The following is a 21,569-nucleotide window of genomic DNA, read 5'->3' as shown; positions in this document are numbered from 1 at the left end:
GCCAGGGGCTTCCCTGGTGGCGCAGTGATTGAGAGTCCACCTGCCGATGCAGGGGACATGGGTTCGTGCCCCGGTCTGGGAAGATCCCACATGCCGCGGAGCGGCTGGGCCCGTGGGCCCGTGGGCCATGGCCGCTGAGCCTGTGTGTCCAGAGCCTGTGCTCTGCAACGTGAGAGGCCACAATAGCGGGAGGCCACAACAGGGAGAGGCCCGCGTACCGCAAAAAAAAAAAAAAAAAAAAGAATCCGCCTGCCAATGCAGGGGACACGGGTTCAAGTCCTAGTTCGGGAAGATCCCACATGCCACAGAGCAAATAAGTCCATGTGCCACAACTACTGAGCCTGTGCTCTAGAGCCCATGAGCCACAACTACTGAAGCCCACACACCACAACTACTGAAGCCCACGCACCTAGAGCCCATGATCTTCAACAAGAGAAGCAACCGCAATGAGAAGCCCGTGCACCACAATGAAGAATAGCCCCTGCTTGCCGCAACTAGAGAAAACCCACATGCAGCAATGAAGGCCCAACACAGCCAAAAATAAAATAAATAAAATAAGTAAATTTATTTAAAAAAAAAGAAAAGAAAAGAAGTGAGGACAGGGACTTCCCCAGCAGTCCAGTTGTGAAGACTCCTCCTTCCAATGCAGGGGGTGAGGGTTCGATCCCTGGTCAGGGAACTAAGATCCCACATGCCATGTACTATGGCCAAAAATTTAAAAAGGAAAAAAAAAAAAAGAAATGAGGACAGTTTAAGACTTCTGGGACAATGTCAAACGCACCAACATTCGCATTATATCAGTCCCAGAAGGAGAAGAGAGAGAGAAAGTGCCTGAGAAAATATTTGAAGAGATGATAGCTGAAAACTTCCTTAACATGGGAAAGGAAACAGTCACTCAAGTCCAGGAAGTGCAGAGAGTGCCATACAGGATTAATCCAAGGAGGAGCACACTGAGACCCATAGTAATCAAACTGACCAAAATTAAAGATAAAGAGAAAATCTTAAAAGCAACAAGGGAAAAGCAACAAGTAACATATAAGGGACTCCCCATAAAGTTATCAGCTGATTTTTCAGCAGAAACTCTGCAGGCCAGAAGGGAGTGGCATGATATGTTTAAAGTGACAAAAGGCAAAAACTTACAACCAAGAGTACTCTACCCATCAAAGCTTTCAGTTTTTTAATTAATTAATTAATTAATTAATTAATTTGGTTGTGCCAGGTCTTAGTTGCGGCTCACAGGCTTCTTAGTTGTGGCACGTGGGCTCCTTAGTTGTGACGTGTGAACTCTTAGTTGTGGCATGTGAACTTTTAGTTGTGGCATGCGAACTCTTAGTTGTGGCATGTGAGATCTAGTTCCCTGACCAGGGATCAAACCCGGGCCCCCTGCATTGGGAGAACAGAGTCTTAACCTCTGTGCCACCAGAGAAGTCCCTCATTCAAATTTTGACAGGTCTCAGCACTGTTCGGACAATTTAAAAATCTTTCCTTCAAGCAGAGGACAGGAGCAGTATGAGTAATATCTGGATAGTACTTGGCAATGGCTTTGATAGGGAAAGAAGAAAATAACCTCTTTTGATCAGTTTCTGTCTTTGTGTAAGATTTCAATTTCCATTCTATTGTGTAATATAAAATCAAAGCATGTCCTCTTGTTTATGGCAGGGGGCATTCTCAGACTCTGGAATGGGGTCTGCTGTATGAAGTCATTACTCCCTTTTTCTAGTCCTCTCTTTCATTTTTACACAAAACAATTTTGAGTGATAGCAACGGTCCCTGCCTTGTTCCTGACTTTAATGGCAGTGCATTTAATGTTTAGCCATTTAATATGATGTTTGCTCTTTGTTTCTCAGAAAAAGAAAATAAACAACTCTTTATCATAGTTAGGAAATATCTTTTATCTCCTGTTTTACTTAGTGTTTTTTACCAGAAACTGTTCTTGAATATTCTTAGCTGCTGTATAATTGTACAGTTTTCAACTTGATTTTATCAATGTGATTAATTAGGTTGATGGATTTCCTAATTTTGAACTATCTGTAAGGGCATGAGATAAATTCTATTTTTAGGTTTACTCTTAGGTGGTTAATAGTTTTTCTTGCTATTGTGAATGGAATCTTATTTTCTATTACGTTTTCTAATTGGTTATTGCTGGTATATAGGAAAGCTATTGATTTTTTTTAGGTTGCTCTTGTATGTGGTCACCTTGCTGAATTCTCTTATTAATTCTAATAGTTTATCAATTGATTTTCTTAGGTTTTTATATGTAAGCAATAGTGTCATTTGCAAATAATCACAATTTGCCTCTCCTTTTCTAATGTTTATACCTCTTAGTGTTTTCCTTCTCATTTTGAATTAGAGAAAATAAGTGATACCATTTTAATAGTAGTGGTGATAAAGGTCATTCTTGTCTTGTTTCTGACTTCAATTGGAATGTGTCTATTGCTTCACCATTAAGTATGGCATTTGCTGTAGGTTTTTATCATTGTTTTATTAAAAACAAACAACGTGGGACTTCCCTGGTGGCGCAGTGATTAAGAATCCTGCCTGCCAATGCAGGGGATGCGGGTTTGAGCCCTGGTCTGGGAAGAGCCCACATGCCACGGAGCAACAAAGCCCGTGAGCCACAACTACTGAGCCAGCGCGCCTAGTGTTCCACAACAAGAGAAGCCACCGCGATGAGAAGCCCGTGCACCACAACGAAGAGTAGCCCTCGCTCGCCACAACTAGAGAAAGCCCGCGCAACAATGAAGACCCAATACAGCCATAAATAAATAAATCAATAAATAAATTAAAAAAAAACCCAAAAAACAAAACAGTGTATCAAATTAAGACTGTTCTTTTCCTAGATGCTAGGACATTTTTTTCTTTTATATCATTAATGGGCATTGAATTTATCAAGACAGTCATTTAAAATGTTTTTATTTATTAATATAATAGGTTAAATTGATATATAATCTAATGCTGAACCATTCTTCTTTCTTTCTTTCATGAATGACAACTTTTTACACTGAAAGGCTGCTGAAAAACAATTACTAGTCCTATTAAAAAAAATCCAACATCTTAATTGAAAAGTATGGTGACTGTATTTACTCATTAACTACTACTGAAGTTTTCTAAAACAACTTGAAAACATCATATGTGTGTTTAATTTCAGTACAATGGATTCAAGATCAAGTATACCTGTTACATGTATTACGGCTGGAGTATAAATGTTCATCGTCATCACCATCATCATCGTCATCACCTTCACATTTTCTTTTAATGTGTTTGATGATTCATGGGCAGTATTTTGTGATGGCACCGTGTTAGTGTTAATAAGAATGTTTTGGGACCCTATTAATGATGGATTAATCCGACATCTGAACTGCTGCTGTTGCAGGAACTGATGCTTTTACAGCTAGGACTATGAAGTGAGCATCTGTACTATAAACCTTTGCTCTGTGAGGGACATTGGAGTCCCTTCCTTAGTTGAAACGGACATGATTTTGGGGGTTAGTGTGCCTGGAGTGGGAGTTCTTGGTCTGCTACTAACTGAACCAACACTTAACTGTGGAACCGTTACTCTTCCTGCAGAGCAGATGCCTTTTTGGTAAAGACTTAAGTTTATAGTTTGGACTGTCAAGCAATATCTATCAAGTGGCAATTTAGGGGCTGAATATGGCTTGACCAATGGCAAAAGAGTTTGATTTCTTTGCCTTCAACGTCTAATAAAAAATCTCTTGGGGAGGAGAGGTAAAAGATTGGTTAGTGCAACACTGCATTGCCAGTCGCACATCATCTGCATCAACAGTAGCTTTCTTAGCGTGGCTTGAATAAATTTTCACATCATCTAAAATTGTGGTCACAAATTGAAAGGCGAACTCCAACGTCTGATTTATAACTCTTGGCTCATGGTCTGTAATCTCCATGTCCTTCAGGATTTGTGTCATCATCTGTGCATCTTTTGGCATGCTCTTGGGGGAAGGTATCTTGCCAGAATCCGTGATATCTAGTGATCAGACTCCTTGAGCTAAATCACCCACATGAACGTAGTTCAGTCCTGGTTTTGATGCAAGTCCTTCGCCTAGTGTGGTTTTTCCAATCCCTGGTTTACCTTGCCTGCTCCGCCCTCCAGCTCCACCCTGCCATACACCCTGACTGGTGAACAGTATGTTGGGCCTTTTCTTATTTTCTTAAATAGATTATATAAGGTGAAAATTACGTATCCTTCAAATGTGTTTCTCTCTTTATTAGGCTCTGATATTGTGCTACTTTCATGAGCTGAGAAAAATTTCATCTTCTTATATGCTCTGAAGTCAACTTATTTAAATGAGGAATAATCTGTTCCTTGAAGTTCGACTAGAACCACCTATTTATAACTCTCAGCCGGTTACTTTTTAACATTGTAGCTCAATGACGATATTTTTATTTTTTCTATGGTTATTGCTCCATTTGGTTTTCTAATTATTTTTGGAACAATTTTGGCTACTTTTTTTTTTTTTTTTTACTGGAAAACATAACTCAGAACTATGAGCTTTAACTGATAAAGAAATTGGTATCAGAACAGGCATGAATTTGGTATTTATTTTTGGGCAGTGAAAATCCAGCTAATATCAAAGGTAGCCTTTGGCCTGCTGCCCATAGATTATCTTCTGCAATCAAGTATCACCTGAATAAAAGATGCGTTGAAGGCAAAGTGTTGGGGAACCAAGTGGTCTCTGCCACAGAACAGTATGGAGGGCAGATGGGATCTGTGAACTGCTGTAAAGAGGGGTTTCTTTCTGGACAGAATGACGAAAAAGAATGTGAAGCTTAATACTCTAAAAGTTTGGCTCAAGACAAGTCCCCAAACCATTGGCTTTCTATGTCTATGATAAAAATAATTTATCTTTTGCAGTCGTGGGGCTGATAGTAACTGAAAATCAAATCCAAAGTGTTATATTGAGAATTACTGTAGTGCAATATCAGTAAAATTCACAGCCTTGGGACTTCCCTGGTGGTCCAGTGGTTAAGACTCAGTGCTCCCAATGCAGGGGGCCTGGGTTCAATCCCTGGTCAGGGAAGTAGATCCTGCATGCCGCAGCTAAAGACCCTGAAGGCTGCAATGAAGATCCCGCACGCGGGAATGAAGATCCAGCGTGCCACAGCTAAGACCCGGCAGCCAAATAAATAGATAAATATTAAAACAAAACAAAGGCTCATAGCCTTGCCAGGTCTCATATTTGAAAGTCAGAGCGTTGACCAGAAAAGAAAGCAGTCAGAGGACTCAGAGCATCCAAAGTCCTACCCCCTTGAGCCTCCCTGGCCAGCGGAAGTGGCTCCTCAAGGCTAATGGGTGACTTCTGACAACCCTTGTCAGCAGGAGGACATAGTGACATAGTTCTGTGACAGCCTTCTGTTGATCCCTTGTGGCAAATCAAGGTAAATAAGGTAAACTCCATGAAAATACATATAAGTGATGTTTCTGGAGAGCCAGTGTACTCGGGAGCGTCACAATGTCCGTCCTACGTACAAGTTGCTTTGCCTTACAACCTCCTACCATATGAAAGAGACAGAATACCATATTTTACTGATTCACATTTAAGAAAATAATTTATTAAGGTAAAATGCACATAACATAAAATTAATCATTTTAAAATGAACAATTCAGTGGCATTTAGTACATTCACAATTCCAACATTCTAACATCTCTGAAATGGAATTCATCTTACAATCAATGGTATGCTATGGCTTAACTGATAGTGTTTTATAAAATTCTTCACAGTGGAATATAAATAAAGGTGCACCTTTCAGTTGATGGTGTCTTCGAGTAGTTGAATTTGGGTACTTGGTGGTTTTCTTGGATTTTTGAGGGAGCATACATCACATCTGGGTGTCTTGCAACCCACTCATTTACTGAGTGACCTGAAAGACTGTCAACTTTGAGAGGAGTCCAGAGCAAAGGAAATTGTCCAGGTGGTCTAGGCTGCAATGTAAGTAGATAGGCCACTTGGTCTCCATGACCCACCAGATCCCAATCATGTTTCAGGCATCTTGCTGAGGGAGTCTATAACGAGCCCAGGAGCAGCAGTGCAGAAGAAAGCCATGCCCTGTCTGATAAGTAACTGATCTCCTTCGAGAAACAGCTTTATCTTACTACTGGTTCCTGACAGAAACTGAATGCTTGTCCATGGGACAACCAGGACAAGTGACCTTGCAAACTGAACTGCCCAATATAACCTGCAAACTATTTGATCCACTCTAAAGTCTGTAGTGTCCAAAAGCATTCAGCATCAGGTAGAAAGGATACAAATGAGACCAGGCTTAAGCATGTTTTCCTTTACCACCCATCACTCAATGAATACTTATTGGTCTCAACAGGCAGAGACTGTTTGAATGGATAAAGAAAAGCAAAACCCAAATATCTGCTGTATATAAGAGATGTACTCTAAAAGATGAAAGAAAACAGAAGGAAAAAGACATACCATGCAAACAGTAAGCTTGTGAAGGCTGGAGTGGCTATAATATCAGATAAAGTATACTTCAAGACCAAGACTATTACTAGAGATAAAGATAGATCTTTCATAATGATAAAATGATCAATTCACCAGGAAGAAATAATAATTAAAAATGTATAATAACAGAGCTTCAAAATATGTGGAGCAAAAATTGACAGAATTAAAAGAAGAAATACACAATTCCACAATCATAGCTGGAGATGAAAAAAAAATCTTCAGCAATAGACTAAGAGACATAAAAAATCAATAAAGACATAGATTATGTGAACAATACCATCAATCATCTTGCCCTAACTGAAATTTATAAAACTCTGTACCAGGAGTGCAGGATAAACATTCTTTTCAAATACACACGATATGTTCACCAGTGGACCACATGCTGGGCCATAAAACAAACCTCAATACATTTGAAAGGATTGACTAGAAAAATGGTACAGATGAACTGGTTTGCAAGGCAGAAATAGAGACACAGATGCAGAGAACAAACGTATGGACACCAAGGGGGGAGAAGCGGGGGTGGGGAGTGGTGGTGGGACAAATTGGGAGATTGGGATTGACATATATACACTAATATGTATAAAATAGATAACTAAGAAGAACCTGCTGTATAAAAAAATAAAATTAAATTAAAAAAAGAATTTGAAAGGATTGAAATCATATAGAATATGTTCTATGACCACAATAAAATTAAATTCGATATCAATAATCATGATACCTAGAAAACGCCCAAATATTTGAAAATTAAGCAACATAGTTCTAAACAATCCATGGATCAAAGAAGCAATCGCAAGGGAAATTAGAATGATAATGAAAATGTAAAATGATTAGTAGGATGCAGCTAAAGCAGTCATTAGGGTGAGAATTATAGCTCTAAGTATTTGTAATTGAAAATAAGAAAGGTCTAAATACCCCTTACATTTTATCATGGAATGCTGACTTGCATCCCCAACTTTATGGTCCAGCGGATTAGATAATTCTCAGTTCACATTGGGTGGTTTCACAGCGTCTCGTGGACAAATGTTCAGTTTCTACCAGGGTCGCTGTAAGCCAAAGACTGCTTTTCAAGTAGTAGCCAGTGGTTTGCGGGTGGGATCAGAGCCTTACTTCAGAATCCTAGGTGCCCATGCTGTAATTCTCCAATTGGGGTTGCCAGAAGGTATATGTAAGTCTTTTGTCACAAAATACTTCCAAAACCATTGGGTCTATTGGATAATCAGGCCCGACTGGGAACACAGCTCGCATTGCAACCTGGATCTACCTTTTGGAGAACCCCCTTTGGAGCCAGGTTCCTCTCTAAACTTACAGATTACTGGTAAGTGAGTCAGAGCAGCAGGCCCAGAAATAGCACACATCGCCTCCAAACCCAAAGAGGGCCACCAAGCTTTTAACTCTTTCTTTGAGGTGAGTGGTATAAGCTGGGGCATCTTGTTTCTTACTTTAATTTTTATTTATTTATTTAGTTTAGGAAAGCTAAAGAACTGACTTGCAAAGAAGTTTGGAAGATACTCCAAGATTTTGGAAGGACTGGCTCAAAGAAAAATACAACATGTATATAAAAGAAGAAAAAAAGTTGTCTTAGTTTGAGCTGCCCTAACAAATACTATATAGCCTGAGTGACTTAAACAGTAGAAACTTATTTCTCAGAGTTCTGGCTGCTGGAAAGACTGAACTAAAAAAAAAAAAAAAAAAAGCCAAATGGCATAAAATAGACCACAGGTGAGGGGAGCGAGGGTGAGGGAAGGGGCCAGGAGTCCATTCAGGAAAGCTGGTAGTTGTCGACGTGGAACTGGCACGGGAAAGAGAAAGGAGATGCCTGCAAGAGCACGAATTCCAAAACAGCTGAAATGGTGCGGGGAGAGAACTCCCACAAACCCTGGAATACATGGGCGGTGAGTTTGACAACAGCAATCTTTTCCTTTGCGGAGGATGGAGGTGGAGTCTCCACTCAGCCGCAAACTCTGGAGACTCAGCGCTGGGGCTGGGGACGGGGGCGGGGCTCCCGAGAGCACCAAGGGAGGCGCTCCCCTCCAGAAGGCACCTGGCACTGTCTGGGGACCGCTCCCTGTTGGTGCCACACGTGTCTTCCAGCCATTCCCAGAGGAGGTCTTCATCTTTCTTTGGCCCCCAGAACTGGCCGGGGACCACACAGGCCTTGTCGATGCCACCGAACTCCAGCTCCTTGCCCTCGACTTTGCCAATCTCGCGCGCCCCACTGGCTTTCCCCCCAGGGGCGCAGGATGCTTTGGAGAGGTTGTCATCTTGATCAGGCCTCATTGGCAGCTCCAGTTCCCATCTACCTGTTTTTCTTTTTATTGAGGTACAACTTTCACACGATCAAGTGCACAGTTCTTAATGTACCAGCTGAAGGCAGTGATCACTTTTCCTTCTGGACTGCTGAGGCCTCTATGGCACAGGGCCTGGCATGTAGTGGCATATCTAAGTGGCTTACAGTAAGTACTAAACAATTATTTGTTGAATGAACTAACGAACAAAATCGAATCAATGTACATTCCCACCAACAGTAGGCTGGTGCCTATGTCGTCCATATCCTTGTCAAAAATAGGTATCACAGTTACGTTCAAGTTTTACCTATCTGACAGGCATAAAATGATTTCTCATTATAGCTTTCAATTTTTCAGCTCTTTCAATCCCAGTGAGGTGGAATGCTTATCTGTATGGTTACTGGCTGTTGCACTTCTTCTGTGACTTTCCTAATCATGTTCTTTGCGCATTTCAAAAAGTGGGAAATTTGTCCTATTAGTTGGAAAATGTTCTTCATAATTAACCTGAGCAAGACCAGGTCAGACTGAGCGGTTCTGGATCTTGATCACACCACACACAGACCACCTTCCCTTTCCCACAGTTTCTAAGGAGCCCCTGCAAATAGGGCACATGCTGGGAGAGACCAGAGGATGAGGAGACCCAGTGCCACGCTTAAGGAGTGAATAGTCTTGGTAGGAGAGGGGAGGAGGGGAGAGGGGGAAAGGAAGGAGAGAGCCAGGCCAGGCACTCAGGAGCTCCAGTCCACTCTTTCTGGGCGCAGCTGTGAACAGAGAGGCTGAGGAGGGAGGGGCTTCTGCGACTCTTTTTTATTCTGCATCCTACTGCCACAGCCAACCAGCCCCCAGTTCCAGCTGTCTCTACCGCTGCCTCTCACCAGGTTCTCCTGCCTCCAGCTTCATCCTCCCCACTGGCAAGCCACCAGTTATCTTTCTAAAAGATGAATCTGACTCTTTTCAGCCTTCTTCCTAACTCTCCTCCCCATGCCACCTCCACACACCCTTCAATGGCTTCACATTGCTCTCAGGATTGAATAAAAACTCTGTTAAAGTCAACTTTGCAGCCCCAGAGCACCCCAGCCTGAAGTCCCTCTCCCAGGCCCCTCAATAGGACACTGCAATGCAAGAGTCTCTTCAGAAGTGATGCTGGGTTCCTGAAGAGGGTCAGCTGGGTGGGCACCGCAGAATAAGCTCCTCTCGGGGCTGGCAGGGAGACCCGTTGTCACCTGCAGTCTGGTAGAGAAAGTGTAGCAGTGGCTCCCCAGAAGGGTCAAGAGAGAGGCATCCCTCTCTCATCCTCTTTTCCCCAACCCCTGGACTCAGTTTCCCGAAGGAATGAGCAGCTCTGGACCCGTCATTCTGGGGGATTTCTTAATGGCAGCAGCTAAGGTGGCACTCCAGGATGGCGACAGAACCAGGCCATGGCCAAGACAGAATGACAAATGATTAACCTTAGGGTAAACCCCTTATCATGGCCCCCAATGCCTACCTCTGATCTTAAGTCTTCCTATTCTCCCCCTCCTCACCCAACAGCCACCACACTGGCCTTTTTTCTTTATGTCCTTTCAACACATAGTTCCTTCCATTTTAGAGACTTTGCACGTGTTATTCCTCATGTCTGAAACTCTCCTTCCCCAGGTATTCTGTGGCTATTTCCATCACTTAAACCTCAGCTCTGATTTCAGCTCCCTGGAGAAAACTTCCCTGAGGTTCCACATAGTCCCCCATCCTATTACCCTATTTTATTTTTTTCACAGCACTTGTCACCATCAAACTTACACTATCTATTTTATTGTTCATATGCTAGTTACAAGCCCCACTGGGAAATATTTGTATCTCATTGACCCACTGCATCCCCAGAGCCTAGAATAATGCCTTACACATACACACATTTATGTACCATGATCCTTGCCCTCACAGAAATGATTCTATCAAGAGAAACATATCTTAAACAAATAATTATGCAACACAGTAACTACAGGCAGAGTCAAGGGTTTTGAGGCAGAGGTGCAGGACCCTCTCCCACTTCTCGCTCCAAGGATCATTCCCTTACCCTGTGGGCAATTTCTGCTGCAAGACTCTGGCTTCCCCTGTAAACTGTTTAGAGCTCAGAGGATTCACCCAGGAATCAGGCCTCAGGAACAGGGCAAGGTTTGTACCTCTAGGCCCAGTTCTTCAAACTTTCAGGGTCTAGCTAGGCTTGTGGGCTACAGCAGCTACGTCCCCATATGCCCCCAAGCCAGAATAACTTACGACATTGATAGCTCACTTGTGTGGGCTGTCTGCTTCTCTAGGCCCCGCTTGGATTTTTGACATGCCCCTGGCTTGGGGCCTGGTCTCCTTAATACCTTACAAGCTCCACTCCATCCCCCATGCTCAATGCCCAGTGTCCTCCATGTCTACAGGCTAGTTTGCAGAGGCTGAAGTTGGGAGCTGCTTCTCCTGTCCCTTCTGTGCTTCCTCAGGACCTCCTGTTCTAGAAGTTTCTCTCTCTCCAGGGAGATCAGCAAGTTTCTTCCTTTGAGGGATACTTCTTCCAGCTGCTACCTGTTTGGGGCTGTGTTCTTGGACTTCTTTGGAACCCACACTAGTGCAGTTAGCTCCCAGACTAGTGAATTTCCATGAAGCTGGGCTCCAGGAAAGCCCCATGAGGCCCCGACCCACACACAGCCCCCCATCAGAGGAGGTGCAAGTGAGGGTCCAGACCTCACTCCATCTTGGCAGCCACCCTGGGAAACTCTGCCTTGTCCAGTTGATCTCTTCATCTCGAACGCGTAGCAGTATCTGGTACGTACTTAGCACTTAATGAACAGGGGCAATTAATACTACTAATTTATGTAATGAAAAAAGGCACCGTGCAAATGTTTTACATGGATTATTGGCACTCCACTTACGCAGGTACCATGACAATTTCCATTTTAAAGTGAAGAAACGAGTTCAGAGAAATTAAGCGACTTCCAAGATCACAAAGCTGTGCACTCTCTCCTCATTGCGCGACGGAGCAACGCAGAGGGAAAATGCCAGAAAGCAGGCAGCCCAGGAAACGCGCGGGCTCCTGGGAGGCAAGGAGTGCAGCAGTCCCTGCGCGGTCAGTAGTTTTCACACTGGGTTACCAGCCGGCTCGGTTTCCGCTAAGCACAGACCGGAAGTGTTCCTGACGGCCACATTTCTAACGCGCACGACCGGAAGTTTCTGTTTGCGGCTTTGCGGGGATAGGGGAGTCGCTGGGCCGCAGCCCGGACGTCTAGGTGCGGAGGTCCTGGGGCTTAGGAGACAGCTGGGGCCGTTAGGGAGACCCAGGCGGCGGGACAGTGGCGGGGCCCCGACCTGACCCTGAGCCACTCTCGTCCTCGCGGCCCGCCTCTTCACCCCGTCCCCACTTGGGGCTGAAGTGGCTCTGCCCCCCGATCTGAGCCTGGTAGCTCCTCAGGCACTGACTATTGACCTCGGGGCGCTCCCCCATCTCTCGGGCGCGATGGCTACGGGCGCGGATGTGCGGGACATTCTAGAACTCGGGGGTCCAGAGGGGGATGCAGCCTCCGGGACCATCAGCAAGAAGGACATTATCAATCCGGACAAGGTAGCAGTGGTGCCTGAGAGCGCTGGGTAGCGTTAGTGAAGTGGTGGGTAGGAGTGACAACGGAAGACGGCTCGGGGAGAGATGAGGTGCCACACTTCTTGTGAGATGGGCGGTAAAAGATGTGAAATAACGGGATAGAGAATATGTGTCACCTTGGTGAGATGGGATGGAGGAGGTGGGACCCCGTGGAAATGGTGGGGACCAAGAGGGTGTGACATTTGTAAGACAGGACCTAGAGAGTGTGACACTTGTGGGATATTGGGGGGACATCAACTCGGTGTGACATGCTGAGAGATGCTGGAAAAGTATCTTCTGCTCTGACAGGTAGGGCTCTGAGGTACGGGTGTGGAGGGGAATGACCTGCTCAGACCCAGGTGCCCCTTGAGTGGGTTTCTGTACCTTCATAGTGTGTCATTATGTGTCACAGTGTGTATGTGTGTCATTATACCTGTAGATGCTGGTTTGTTCAGGGATTGAGCTGGGCTAAAGAATTTTCAGGGAAGGGAGTCTAGCCTGTGGTTCCTCTCCTGTGGTTTCCCTCCCCAGAAAAAGTCCAAGAAGTCCTCTGAGACACTGACCTTCAAGAGGCCCGAGGGCATGCACCGGGAGGTCTATGCACTGCTCTACTCTGACAAGAAGCAAGTATTAGAATCCCAGATCCCCCAGGCTTTGGTCCCTGACCAACCTGCATGTACCTAACTCCTAATTTTCCCAGCCATTTTCTCCCCCGTCCCCTCTCCACACAGGGCTTCCGCTTGCTTAGGTTGTGGGAGCTCGGGTGTCTCACTCCAGGACGTGACTTCCTTGCTCTATGGTAGATCAGCAGCCTGGGTCCAAAGGCTCTCTACACACCTTCTGACTGTAATCTCTCACCTCCTTAAACCCTGCTTCCAGGGATGCACCCCCACTGCTACCCAGTGACACTGGTCAAGGCTACCGCACAGTGAAGGCCAAGTTGGGCTCCAAGAAGGTGCGGCCGTGGAAGTGGATGCCATTCACCAACCCAGCCCGCAAGGATGGAGCCATGTTCTTCCACTGGCGACGGGCAGCAGAGGAGGGCAAGGACTACCCCTTCGCCAGGTTCAATAAGGTGAGCCACCACCATTGGGACGTAGGCCAAGGTTGCCCACCTAGTCTGAGCCACTTGCCTGAGCACTCCAGTCTCCTAGTTGGCTCCAGAGGCCCCCTCAGGCCAGGTCATTAACAGTGGTTACCCACTCAGTCATTGGTGCAAATACCTCTGTGGGTCTTCACTGCCCATGGGATCCTGTCCTCTCCTAGACCTGCTCTGAGTTTTGGTTTGTTGCCTTAGCCTTTTATTTCTCGCTATTCTTCAGAGCTGTGTCCTAGGTGCTCTACTCTTCTCACTCTCTACTTTCTCCCTAGTTTGTCTCATTTACCCTGTGACCTCAGTTGCCCTCTGTATGCCATTAACCCCAATTCAGTATCTCCAGTCCAGAGCAGCAGTCCACATATATCCAGTCATTTGCTTACCTCTCTCCCTGAAGGCCCCACGGGTACCTCAGATCAAGTGGATACCCTTGAGCAGAACTCATAATCTTCTCTCAGTTCCCCACCCCCAAACCTGTTCCTCACATAAGTGAATGAATGACACCACTATCCACCCAATTGCCCAAACCAGAAATTTGGGAATCATCCTTGACTTAGCTTCTCCCTTAGCTCTCATATTATTTCAATCAACAATGGGACAAAGAAGGTAGGGGAAGACAGATAACAAACATGTAAGCAAATGAATTGGATTCTTTCAGATAAGAGCCGTCAATAAAATAAAACCAGGATATGAAATGAGATAAAGAGTGAACTTGTAGGTGTAGGGGAGGCCTAATAGATAGGGTGGTCAGGGAGGGCCTCTCTGAGAAGCTGGCATTTGAGTTAGACTTCAGTGATACATCTAGTCATTGAGTCCTGCTGACTCTGTTTCTATAATAAATCCCATCTGCCTGTGTTCTTCATTCTCTGTACCCTAATCCAAGCTGAATTATCTCTGGTCTAGATTACTGTGGCTCAGATGGAGCAGGGCCTTGTACAGACTCACCCAGCCAGGGAGAAGCAGAGCTGGGCTGGGCTCGGATTCCCTAGGCTGTTGTTTAAGCCACTCACGATATAGCCCCACAGTCTCTGCAGCTTGGAGCAGCCTAGACTTCGAGCCTGCAAGCACTGGGGGCTTGAACCCAGGACTCCCAAGTCCTGACTTCCTTCCCCTCAGCCAGTATACCCACCTGCACCTGGACACCTCCCCCTGGATGGCTCACAGGCCTCTCAGACTCAGTACGTCCAGGTGTGACCCCTCATTCTCCCCCATGCCCCCAAACTGGTTTTCCTCCTTAGGCCCCTCACCACCATCCTTAGGCCCCTCAGGTCCAGTGGAGGGAGAGGCTGGAGATGTAAGACTGAGAAGGGATAAGCAAGAGGTAAGAGATTTGAGGTGGGGGTGGGAAGGTTGGATGAGACAATTTGAGGTAAAGACAAAAGAGTGTTCATTTTGTATTTAGTAAATACTACTCCATGCCGAGTCAAGCCCGAGGCAGTGAGGGCACAAACATGAATCAGACACAGTATCTGCCCTCTAGAAACTCTGCATGTTGTTGGGGCGCTGGGGGGAGGCACAGGCAATTACAGTTTGGTGGGATACATGCCATATTGGGAGGAACTGAAGGTCATGGAAACTTCCTGGAGAAGTTAGAACTTGAGTTGAGTTTTTTTTTAATTGAGTATAGTTGATTTACAATGTTGTGTTACTGGTGTACAGCAAAGTGATTTAGTTGTGTGTGTGTGTGTGTGTGTGTGTGTGTGTATTCTTTTTCTTACTCTTTTCCATTATAGGTTAATACAAGATATTGAATAGAGTTCCCTGTGCTATACAGTAGGACCTTGTTTATTTGTTTTATATATTATAGTTTGTATCTGCTAATCCCAAACTCCTAATTTATCCCTCTCCCCCTTCCCCTTTGGTAACCGTTTGTTTTCTATGTCTGTGAGTCTGTTTCTGTTTTGTAAATAAGTTCATTTGTATTATATTTTTGATTCCTCATATAAGTGATATCGTATGATATTTGTCTTTCTCTGTCTGACTTACTTCACTTAGTATGATAATCTCTGAGTCCATCCATTTTGCTGCAAATGGCATTATTTCATTATTTTTTTATGGCTGAGTAATATTCCATTGTATATATATATACCACATCTTCTTTATCTATTCATCTGTTGATGGGCATTTAGGTTGCTTCCGTGTCTTGGCTACTGTGAATAGTGCTGCTATAAACATAGGGGTGCATGTATTTTTGCAAATTAGAGTTTTCTCCGGATATATGCCCAGGAGTGGGATTGCTGGGTCATATGGTATTGATTTGAGTCTCGAAGGATGTTACCAGGTAATAGTAGAAAAGGAGTGCAGTGACTTGTTCAGGCAGAGGGGACATCATGAGCAAAGGCATAAATGAAAAATCAGTCATATGTGTGGGATGCTGTGGGCATTTCCCTGTTGATGGAGCCTGAAGTCCAAGGTAGGATATGGTGGGAGATGAGACCTGAGAGGGCAGCAGGGCCACGTCAGGGAGGGCTTGGCAGCCAGGCTCAGGAATTTGGGCTTTGCTCTGATGTCTTTAGGGAGCCACTGGCAAATTTTAAGTAGAGAGGTGTCGGGATCAGATTTGAATTTTAGAAAGATCGTGGTGACTGGGTGGAGAGTAAAGTCGAAGTAAAGGGAACTAACAATCTTCCCTCCAATACTGCTCTCTCCTGGGGTCCCGCTTTCAGTCTGTGGCTCCCCAGCCGCTTTCCTGCTCAAGCCAGAAACATAGGAGTTACCTATGACAGCGTCTTCTCTCACCCCTCACAGCCAGTTGTCACATCCTATGATGTTTAATCTAAAGCCTCTCAAGTCCATGCCCTTTTCTCTACCTTCCACTGGTGCTGCTTTATTTCAGGCCTCTTCACTTCCCACCTGGATTATTTCTTAAACCTGCCAGCTGGTCTCCCAGGCTCATGTTTCACCCTGTCTTCACTGTTGCCAGGGTGGTCTTTGTAAAAGAGAATCATGACCATCTCACTCCTCTCTTTAAAACTAACCTTACTGACTCCCGTCAGCCACAGGCTGAATTCCAGACTCCTTAGCAGTCACACAGGGCTCACAGCAGCTTCCCTCTGTCAACTCTCCAGGCTCTCTTCAGGCCTCTCCCTGTCTCACCCTTTTCTTGTTTCCCTTAGTGTCCCTGACTGCCAAGCCCGCACACATCAGGCCATTTCTCTCTCATCGCTGTTTATGTGGCCCCCCTGCTTAGGAGTCTCTCCAGCGCCTTCCCTCCCTGGTTCAGTTCTACTTAACCTTAAGACCGAACCAGGCTCCATTTACCTCTTCCCTGACAACCCTTGTCCCAGGCTGCATCAGGTGTCACTCATTATACCCTAGGCATACCTTTGTCATCAAATTCGCTGCACTTTACTAAATTTTCAGCTGGACTGTGAGCTCTGAGAAGGCAAGGCCCCTGTCTGTCTTATCCAGCATTGTGTCCCCAGCATAGGGCTAGCAGGCCCATGATAAATATTTGTTGAATGAATGGCCATCTCCCTTGCTTGACGGTGAGCTTCTCTTTAGTTTAAGTAGCCGTGTTCAGAGAGGTCACATCTTGGCTGCAGATGGAGAATTGTTTGGAAGAGGATTAAATGGAGGCAGAGACGCCAGTGGGGAGGCTGTTTCTGTATCCAGGCAAGGGGTAGTGGTGGTCTGGACAGGGCTGTGGCAGAGGAGATACAGAATTGGGAGGTAAAATCCACAGATGTGGGAAAGGGGATGGGTCAAGGGCAAAGGTAGGATTTAAATATGCCTGCTAGGTTTCTGCTTGGGTGATGGTGACACTGACTGAGATCCGGACTGGGGGAGATAGGAGTTTGAGGGAGGGCGATGAGCTCAGTACTGAACATATTAGGATTTTTTTTTTAATTGAGGTATAATTATTATATATCATACATATATTAGCTTCAGGTTACAACATAATGATCCAGTATTTGTATATATTGTGAAATGACCACCCCAGTAAACCTAGTTAACATGTATCACCTGAACATATTCAGTTTGAGATGTATATAGGATCTCCAGTAGGAGATGTCCAAGAGGCAGCTGGACATAAGGGTTTTGAGAGCAGGTTCAGAGCCAATGTGGTCTTTGATGGAGAAACTTCCATGGTCCAGCCTAGCATTGTCTCTTTCCTGGGGTCTCTGACTGATAGACGCAGCTGGTGGTGGTGCTGTTTGTCCCTGAGGGAGGTCTGGGGGACAGGACATGGGTGTTGGGGTGGGGGGGTGTATGTTGCGAGTAGGATTCAGGTGCCTTTTCCTTAGAGATGTGACCTTGGCCAGCTCTGGGGGAGCTGCAAGTCTCACTGTCACCACTGGGTGGCAGGAGTGCTTCAGACAAGTGTGCCATGACTAGGGCTCCTGGGCCTTTCTCCAGAATTTAGCCATCTTCCTTACTCCAAAGTTGACCTTTGGACTCCCCAGAAGCACTTACACGTGGTCCCCTCACCTTAACCATTGGGTCAGGAGCATGTGTCCTGTTACCGAGGCTCTGGAGCCCAAGGCATGATGAAGTTGGTCCTGGAGTGGATTCAGAGGCAGGCAGCAGTTCTAGAGGCTGCCAGGGCATTTGGTCAAGCAGAGAGTTTCTTTTCTTGCTCTGGAAACATCATCTCCAGGTGCCCTGTGCAGGGTTCCAGGCAGAGGATTTGCTTTTGTCCAGCCCAGGGATTGACAATAAACAGGAGGGGCTGTGGTCAGGCTGCTGGAGCCTGCGGGACGTGCCGTGACGTGGGCGTGCCCCCTATCCCTCCATGCCTGCAGACAGTGCAGGTGCCCGTGTATTCAGAGCAGGAGTACCAGCTCTATCTTCATGACGACGCTTGGACAAAGGCAGAAACCGACCACCTCTTTGACCTTAGCCGCCGCTTTGACCTACGTTTTGTTGTTATCCACGACCGGTATGACCACCAGCAGTTCAAGGTGAGCTGGTATCGTGCATTTGCATGTGGGCCCAACCCCCGGGCGTGGCAGGCCCACTGCCTTCATGTTCTCCTTTCCACATGCCTCTGAGTATTCATCCTTCCTCTCTCTATATCTTTATCCTCAGAAGCGTTCTGTGGAGGACTTGAAGGAGCGCTACTACCACATCTGTGCCAAGCTTGCCAACGTGCGGGCCGTGCCAGGCACAGACCTCAAGATACCAGTGTTTGATGCTGGGCACGAGCGACGGCGGAAGGAACAGCTGGAGCGTCTCTATAACCGGACCCCAGAGCAGGTCAGCCCAAGTCCCACAGACTCTGCTCCGTGCCGTGAAACCCCTTGACTGTTGCCTCCCTCCTCCATACCCTCAACTCCCTCACCCCAGCTCCCCTTCTTACCCCTCTTCCCGCCCCCATCCAGTCCTGCCTCTCGCCAGCCATCCTCCCTGCTCTCTGTAGCCCTCACCTCCCTCACAATCCCCTGCTGCTCAGGTTCCCTCACAGACAGCCCCGGCACCCCTCCGTCTCCCCATCTCCTCTCACCGCCCCATGACCCTCACGGGCGTCTCAGCGTCTCTTTCCCAGGTGGCGGAGGAGGAGTACCTGCTGCAGGAGCTGCGCAAGATCGAGGCCCGGAAGAAGGAGCGGGAGAAGCGCAGCCAGGACCTGCAGAAGCTGATAACAGCGGCGGACACCACTGCCGAGCAGCGGCGCACGGAACGCAAGGCCCCCAAGAAGAAGCTCCCCCAGAAAAAGGAGGCTGAGAAGCCGGTGTGGAGACCAAGTCAGCCCAGCTCAGGGTGGAGGGCTCTGAGAGCACGCGGAGCCGGCAGGGGGCTGGGACTAACGCTGGGCCCTCTCCCCGTGACACCCTGGTCTCCGTAACTCCTTCTCCCCCAGGCCGTTCCTGAGACAGCAGGCATCAAGTTCCCAGACTTCAAGTCCGCAGGCGTCACGCTGCGGAGCCAGCGGGTACGTGAGTCACCTCCTTCACTGTGTCTGGGCCCTGGGCTCTGCGGCCTGAATGCTGCAGGCCATGGGGCCGGTGCAGGTGGAGGCGGACGTACTGGGATCTCAGGGGGATGCCAGGCCGAGCTCACAGCTTTCACTCTATTCCGCTTACTGGCTGTTTTCTTCTGTGACCCAGAGCTGCCTCTAGGGGTTAACTTCTCTTCCACTCCCCCCACTTCCTTTAGTCTCCTTCATTCTAAACCGCTTGTGGCGGGGAGAGGGCTTAGTTGCCTGGGTCATTGCAGATGAAGCTGCCAAGTTCTGTGGGACAGAAGAAGATCAAGGCCTTGGAACAGATGCTGCTGGAGCTGGGTGTGGGTGAGTGCGGGGGCCAGCCCCTCAGGACGTCCCCACCGAGGCTGCGGATGAAGGCCGGGCATGGGGGGGGCAGTTCCGGCTGCTGGCCTCCCCACAGAACCCCAGCTCTGTCCCTGTGCCTTCCACCCACCTGCCCACAGAACTGAGCCCGACGCCCACGGAGGAGCTGGTGCACATGTTCAATGAGCTGCGGAGTGACCTGGTGCTGCTCTACGAGCTCAAGCAGGCATGCGCCAACTGCGAGTACGAGCTGCAGATGCTGCGGCACCGGCACGAGGCGCTGGCCCGGGCCGGTGTGCTGGGGGGCCCCGCCACACCGGCATCAGGCCCGGCCCCGGCCCCAGCGGAGCCGGCGGTGCCTGAACCTGGTCTCGGCCCGGACCCCAGCAAGGACGCCATCATTGATGTGGTGGGCGCACCCCTCACACCCAATTCGGTAAGAGGCCGGGAGAGCGCAAACTGGCCCTGCTAGTGAGCACACGCACGTGCGTACGCAGGCCCCACCCCCTCTAGTACCTGCAACAGGAGTCGTCACTCTGAGGGGTTCTGAGAATGAGGGAGTGGGTGGTCGGTCAGTGGGCATCACCTTCCTGACTCAGAGAGTGAAACACGTGCACCCAGCCTGAATCTGACCCGGGGGGCCATTGACCTCAGCACCTTCTGTGTCTCCTCAGAGGAAGCGACGGGAATCGGCCTCCAGCTCCTCTTCTGTGAAGAAAGCCAAGAAGCCGTGAGGGGCCACACGGGGTGTGGGATGGTGCTGTGTAAATAGAGCTGCTGAGTTGGACTGGGCTGCTTCCTTTTCCTTCCCACCACTTCTCATGCCCCTGGCTGGGAGGGTGGGCAGGAGGGGGATCACCGTACCCACTCCATGGGGATGGCGCTGGGGCTTGCCTGCACTGAGGCCCTTAGCAGCCCTTTAACCACTGACCAGCTTTGCCCAGACACCTGTATCCAGGAACACCCGTGGTTCTGCACTCAGGTTGGTTCACACACAGCAGTGACCGTAGACACCGGCTGCTTTGAACACAGCCTTGTGCTCAGACAGTCCCCAGGGCCCTGTGCATATTCGGTGTGGGTCCCCTAGGTGCTCCAGAGACTGCCAGCTCTACTGGTGGCCTTGAGCACAGGGCAGCCTGGCATATGCTGTAACCCCTGCACATCCAGACAGTGTCAGGCACGGCACTGCCTGGTCCACACACACACCCAGGGCCTCGTTTCCCCGACTTTATTCAGTGGCACGTTCACAGCGGGGATGGGGGTAGACACAAGGTGGGGCCTGATCTGTCCTGGAGCCCTGGGGGCACCACACACCATGCACTACAGATGGGAGGGGGCACAGGGGGGCTCGGTGGCCCCAGCAAGAAGCCTGTACTGGGAGGAGACAGTGAGGAGGAGGTCCCCCAGCCCAGGCCCACAATGGGAGGGCCTGATGCTGGGCTGAGGTTGAGGGGAGGGGGTAGGGGGCACAAAGTGTCTGTTCCAGAGGGGCCAAGTGGCCAAGCCTTACCCAGGACACAAGCCCACAGGGCGGGCTGGGGGACACTCTGGACGTAGAGCTGTGCCACTCTCCCTTTGCCCCTCTGGTGAGGGAGAGGAGGGTTTTGGGCTGGGCCAAGCAGCTACCCTGTCCTGCCCCATCCCATCCTCGGCCAGTCAGAACGGCTTTGATGTCTGCTTGAAGATGAAGCCTCGGTATGCGAGTGTCTTCATGATGTTGGCGATGTTCTTGCAGTCATCTGAAAAGAGGAAGAGAAGACATTTAGATGGGCCCCAGAGCCTTCCCCTGTGGGCCCAGAGGTACACGGGTGGGGGTGGGAGGCAGGTTCAGATTCAGGAGCCATAGGCTCTAAACCAGTGGGTCCTCCCCCCAGGTGGCAGCAACTCCAGCTTCAGG

At 47.9% G+C, this 21,569-nt stretch overlaps 2 protein-coding genes and 1 pseudogene across 12 annotated transcripts in view; 1 reads left to right on the top strand and 2 right to left on the bottom strand.

Moving 5' to 3' along the window:
• Positions 1-3,164: 3,164 nt before the first annotated feature.
• Positions 3,165-8,744, bottom strand: LOC101320922 (transcription initiation factor TFIID subunit 9-like; annotated as a pseudogene).
• A 3,187-nt stretch (positions 8,745-11,931) lies between these two features.
• Positions 11,932-20,459, top strand: DMAP1 (DNA methyltransferase 1 associated protein 1). Of its 3 annotated transcripts, none has more exons than XM_019937929.3 (10): positions 11,932-12,329; positions 12,876-12,967; positions 13,224-13,419; positions 18,186-18,344; positions 18,472-18,639; positions 18,929-19,114; positions 19,244-19,315; positions 19,600-19,672; positions 19,813-20,108; positions 20,347-20,459. In XM_019937929.3, the coding sequence occupies exons 1-10, from the start codon at positions 12,225-12,227 to the stop codon at positions 20,404-20,406; spliced, it is 1,407 nt and encodes a 468-aa protein (XP_019793488.1). In that variant the 5' UTR covers positions 11,932-12,224; the 3' UTR covers positions 20,407-20,459. The 3 variants fall into 3 exon arrangements, with proteins under 3 accessions (XP_019793488.1, XP_073646872.1, XP_019793489.1); XM_019937930.3 differs by lacking the exon at positions 11,932-12,329 and adding an exon at positions 12,343-12,653; XM_073790771.1 differs by lacking the exon at positions 12,876-12,967.
• Positions 20,102-21,569, bottom strand: part of ERI3 (ERI1 exoribonuclease family member 3) — a 129,847-nt gene continuing 128,379 nt past the window's right edge. For 8 of the 9 annotated variants that reach the window (XM_073790795.1, XM_019937934.3, XM_033867658.2 and 5 more), the window contains one exon: positions 20,886-21,411. In XM_073790795.1, coding sequence (XP_073646896.1) covers positions 21,329-21,411 — 83 coding nt within the window. In that variant the 3' untranslated portion in view covers positions 20,886-21,328. Of the gene's footprint in view, positions 20,381-20,885; positions 21,412-21,569 lie in introns of those variants that run through there. The other variant, XR_004529236.2, reaches the window with a different exon arrangement.

This window comes from Tursiops truncatus, chromosome 1, assembly GCF_011762595.2.
Source record: "Tursiops truncatus isolate mTurTru1 chromosome 1, mTurTru1.mat.Y, whole genome shotgun sequence".
Lineage (NCBI taxonomy): Eukaryota > Metazoa > Chordata > Mammalia > Artiodactyla > Delphinidae > Tursiops > Tursiops truncatus.
The sequence above is the reverse complement of the archived record's forward strand: the minus strand, read 5'-3'. Positions and strand labels throughout refer to the sequence as shown.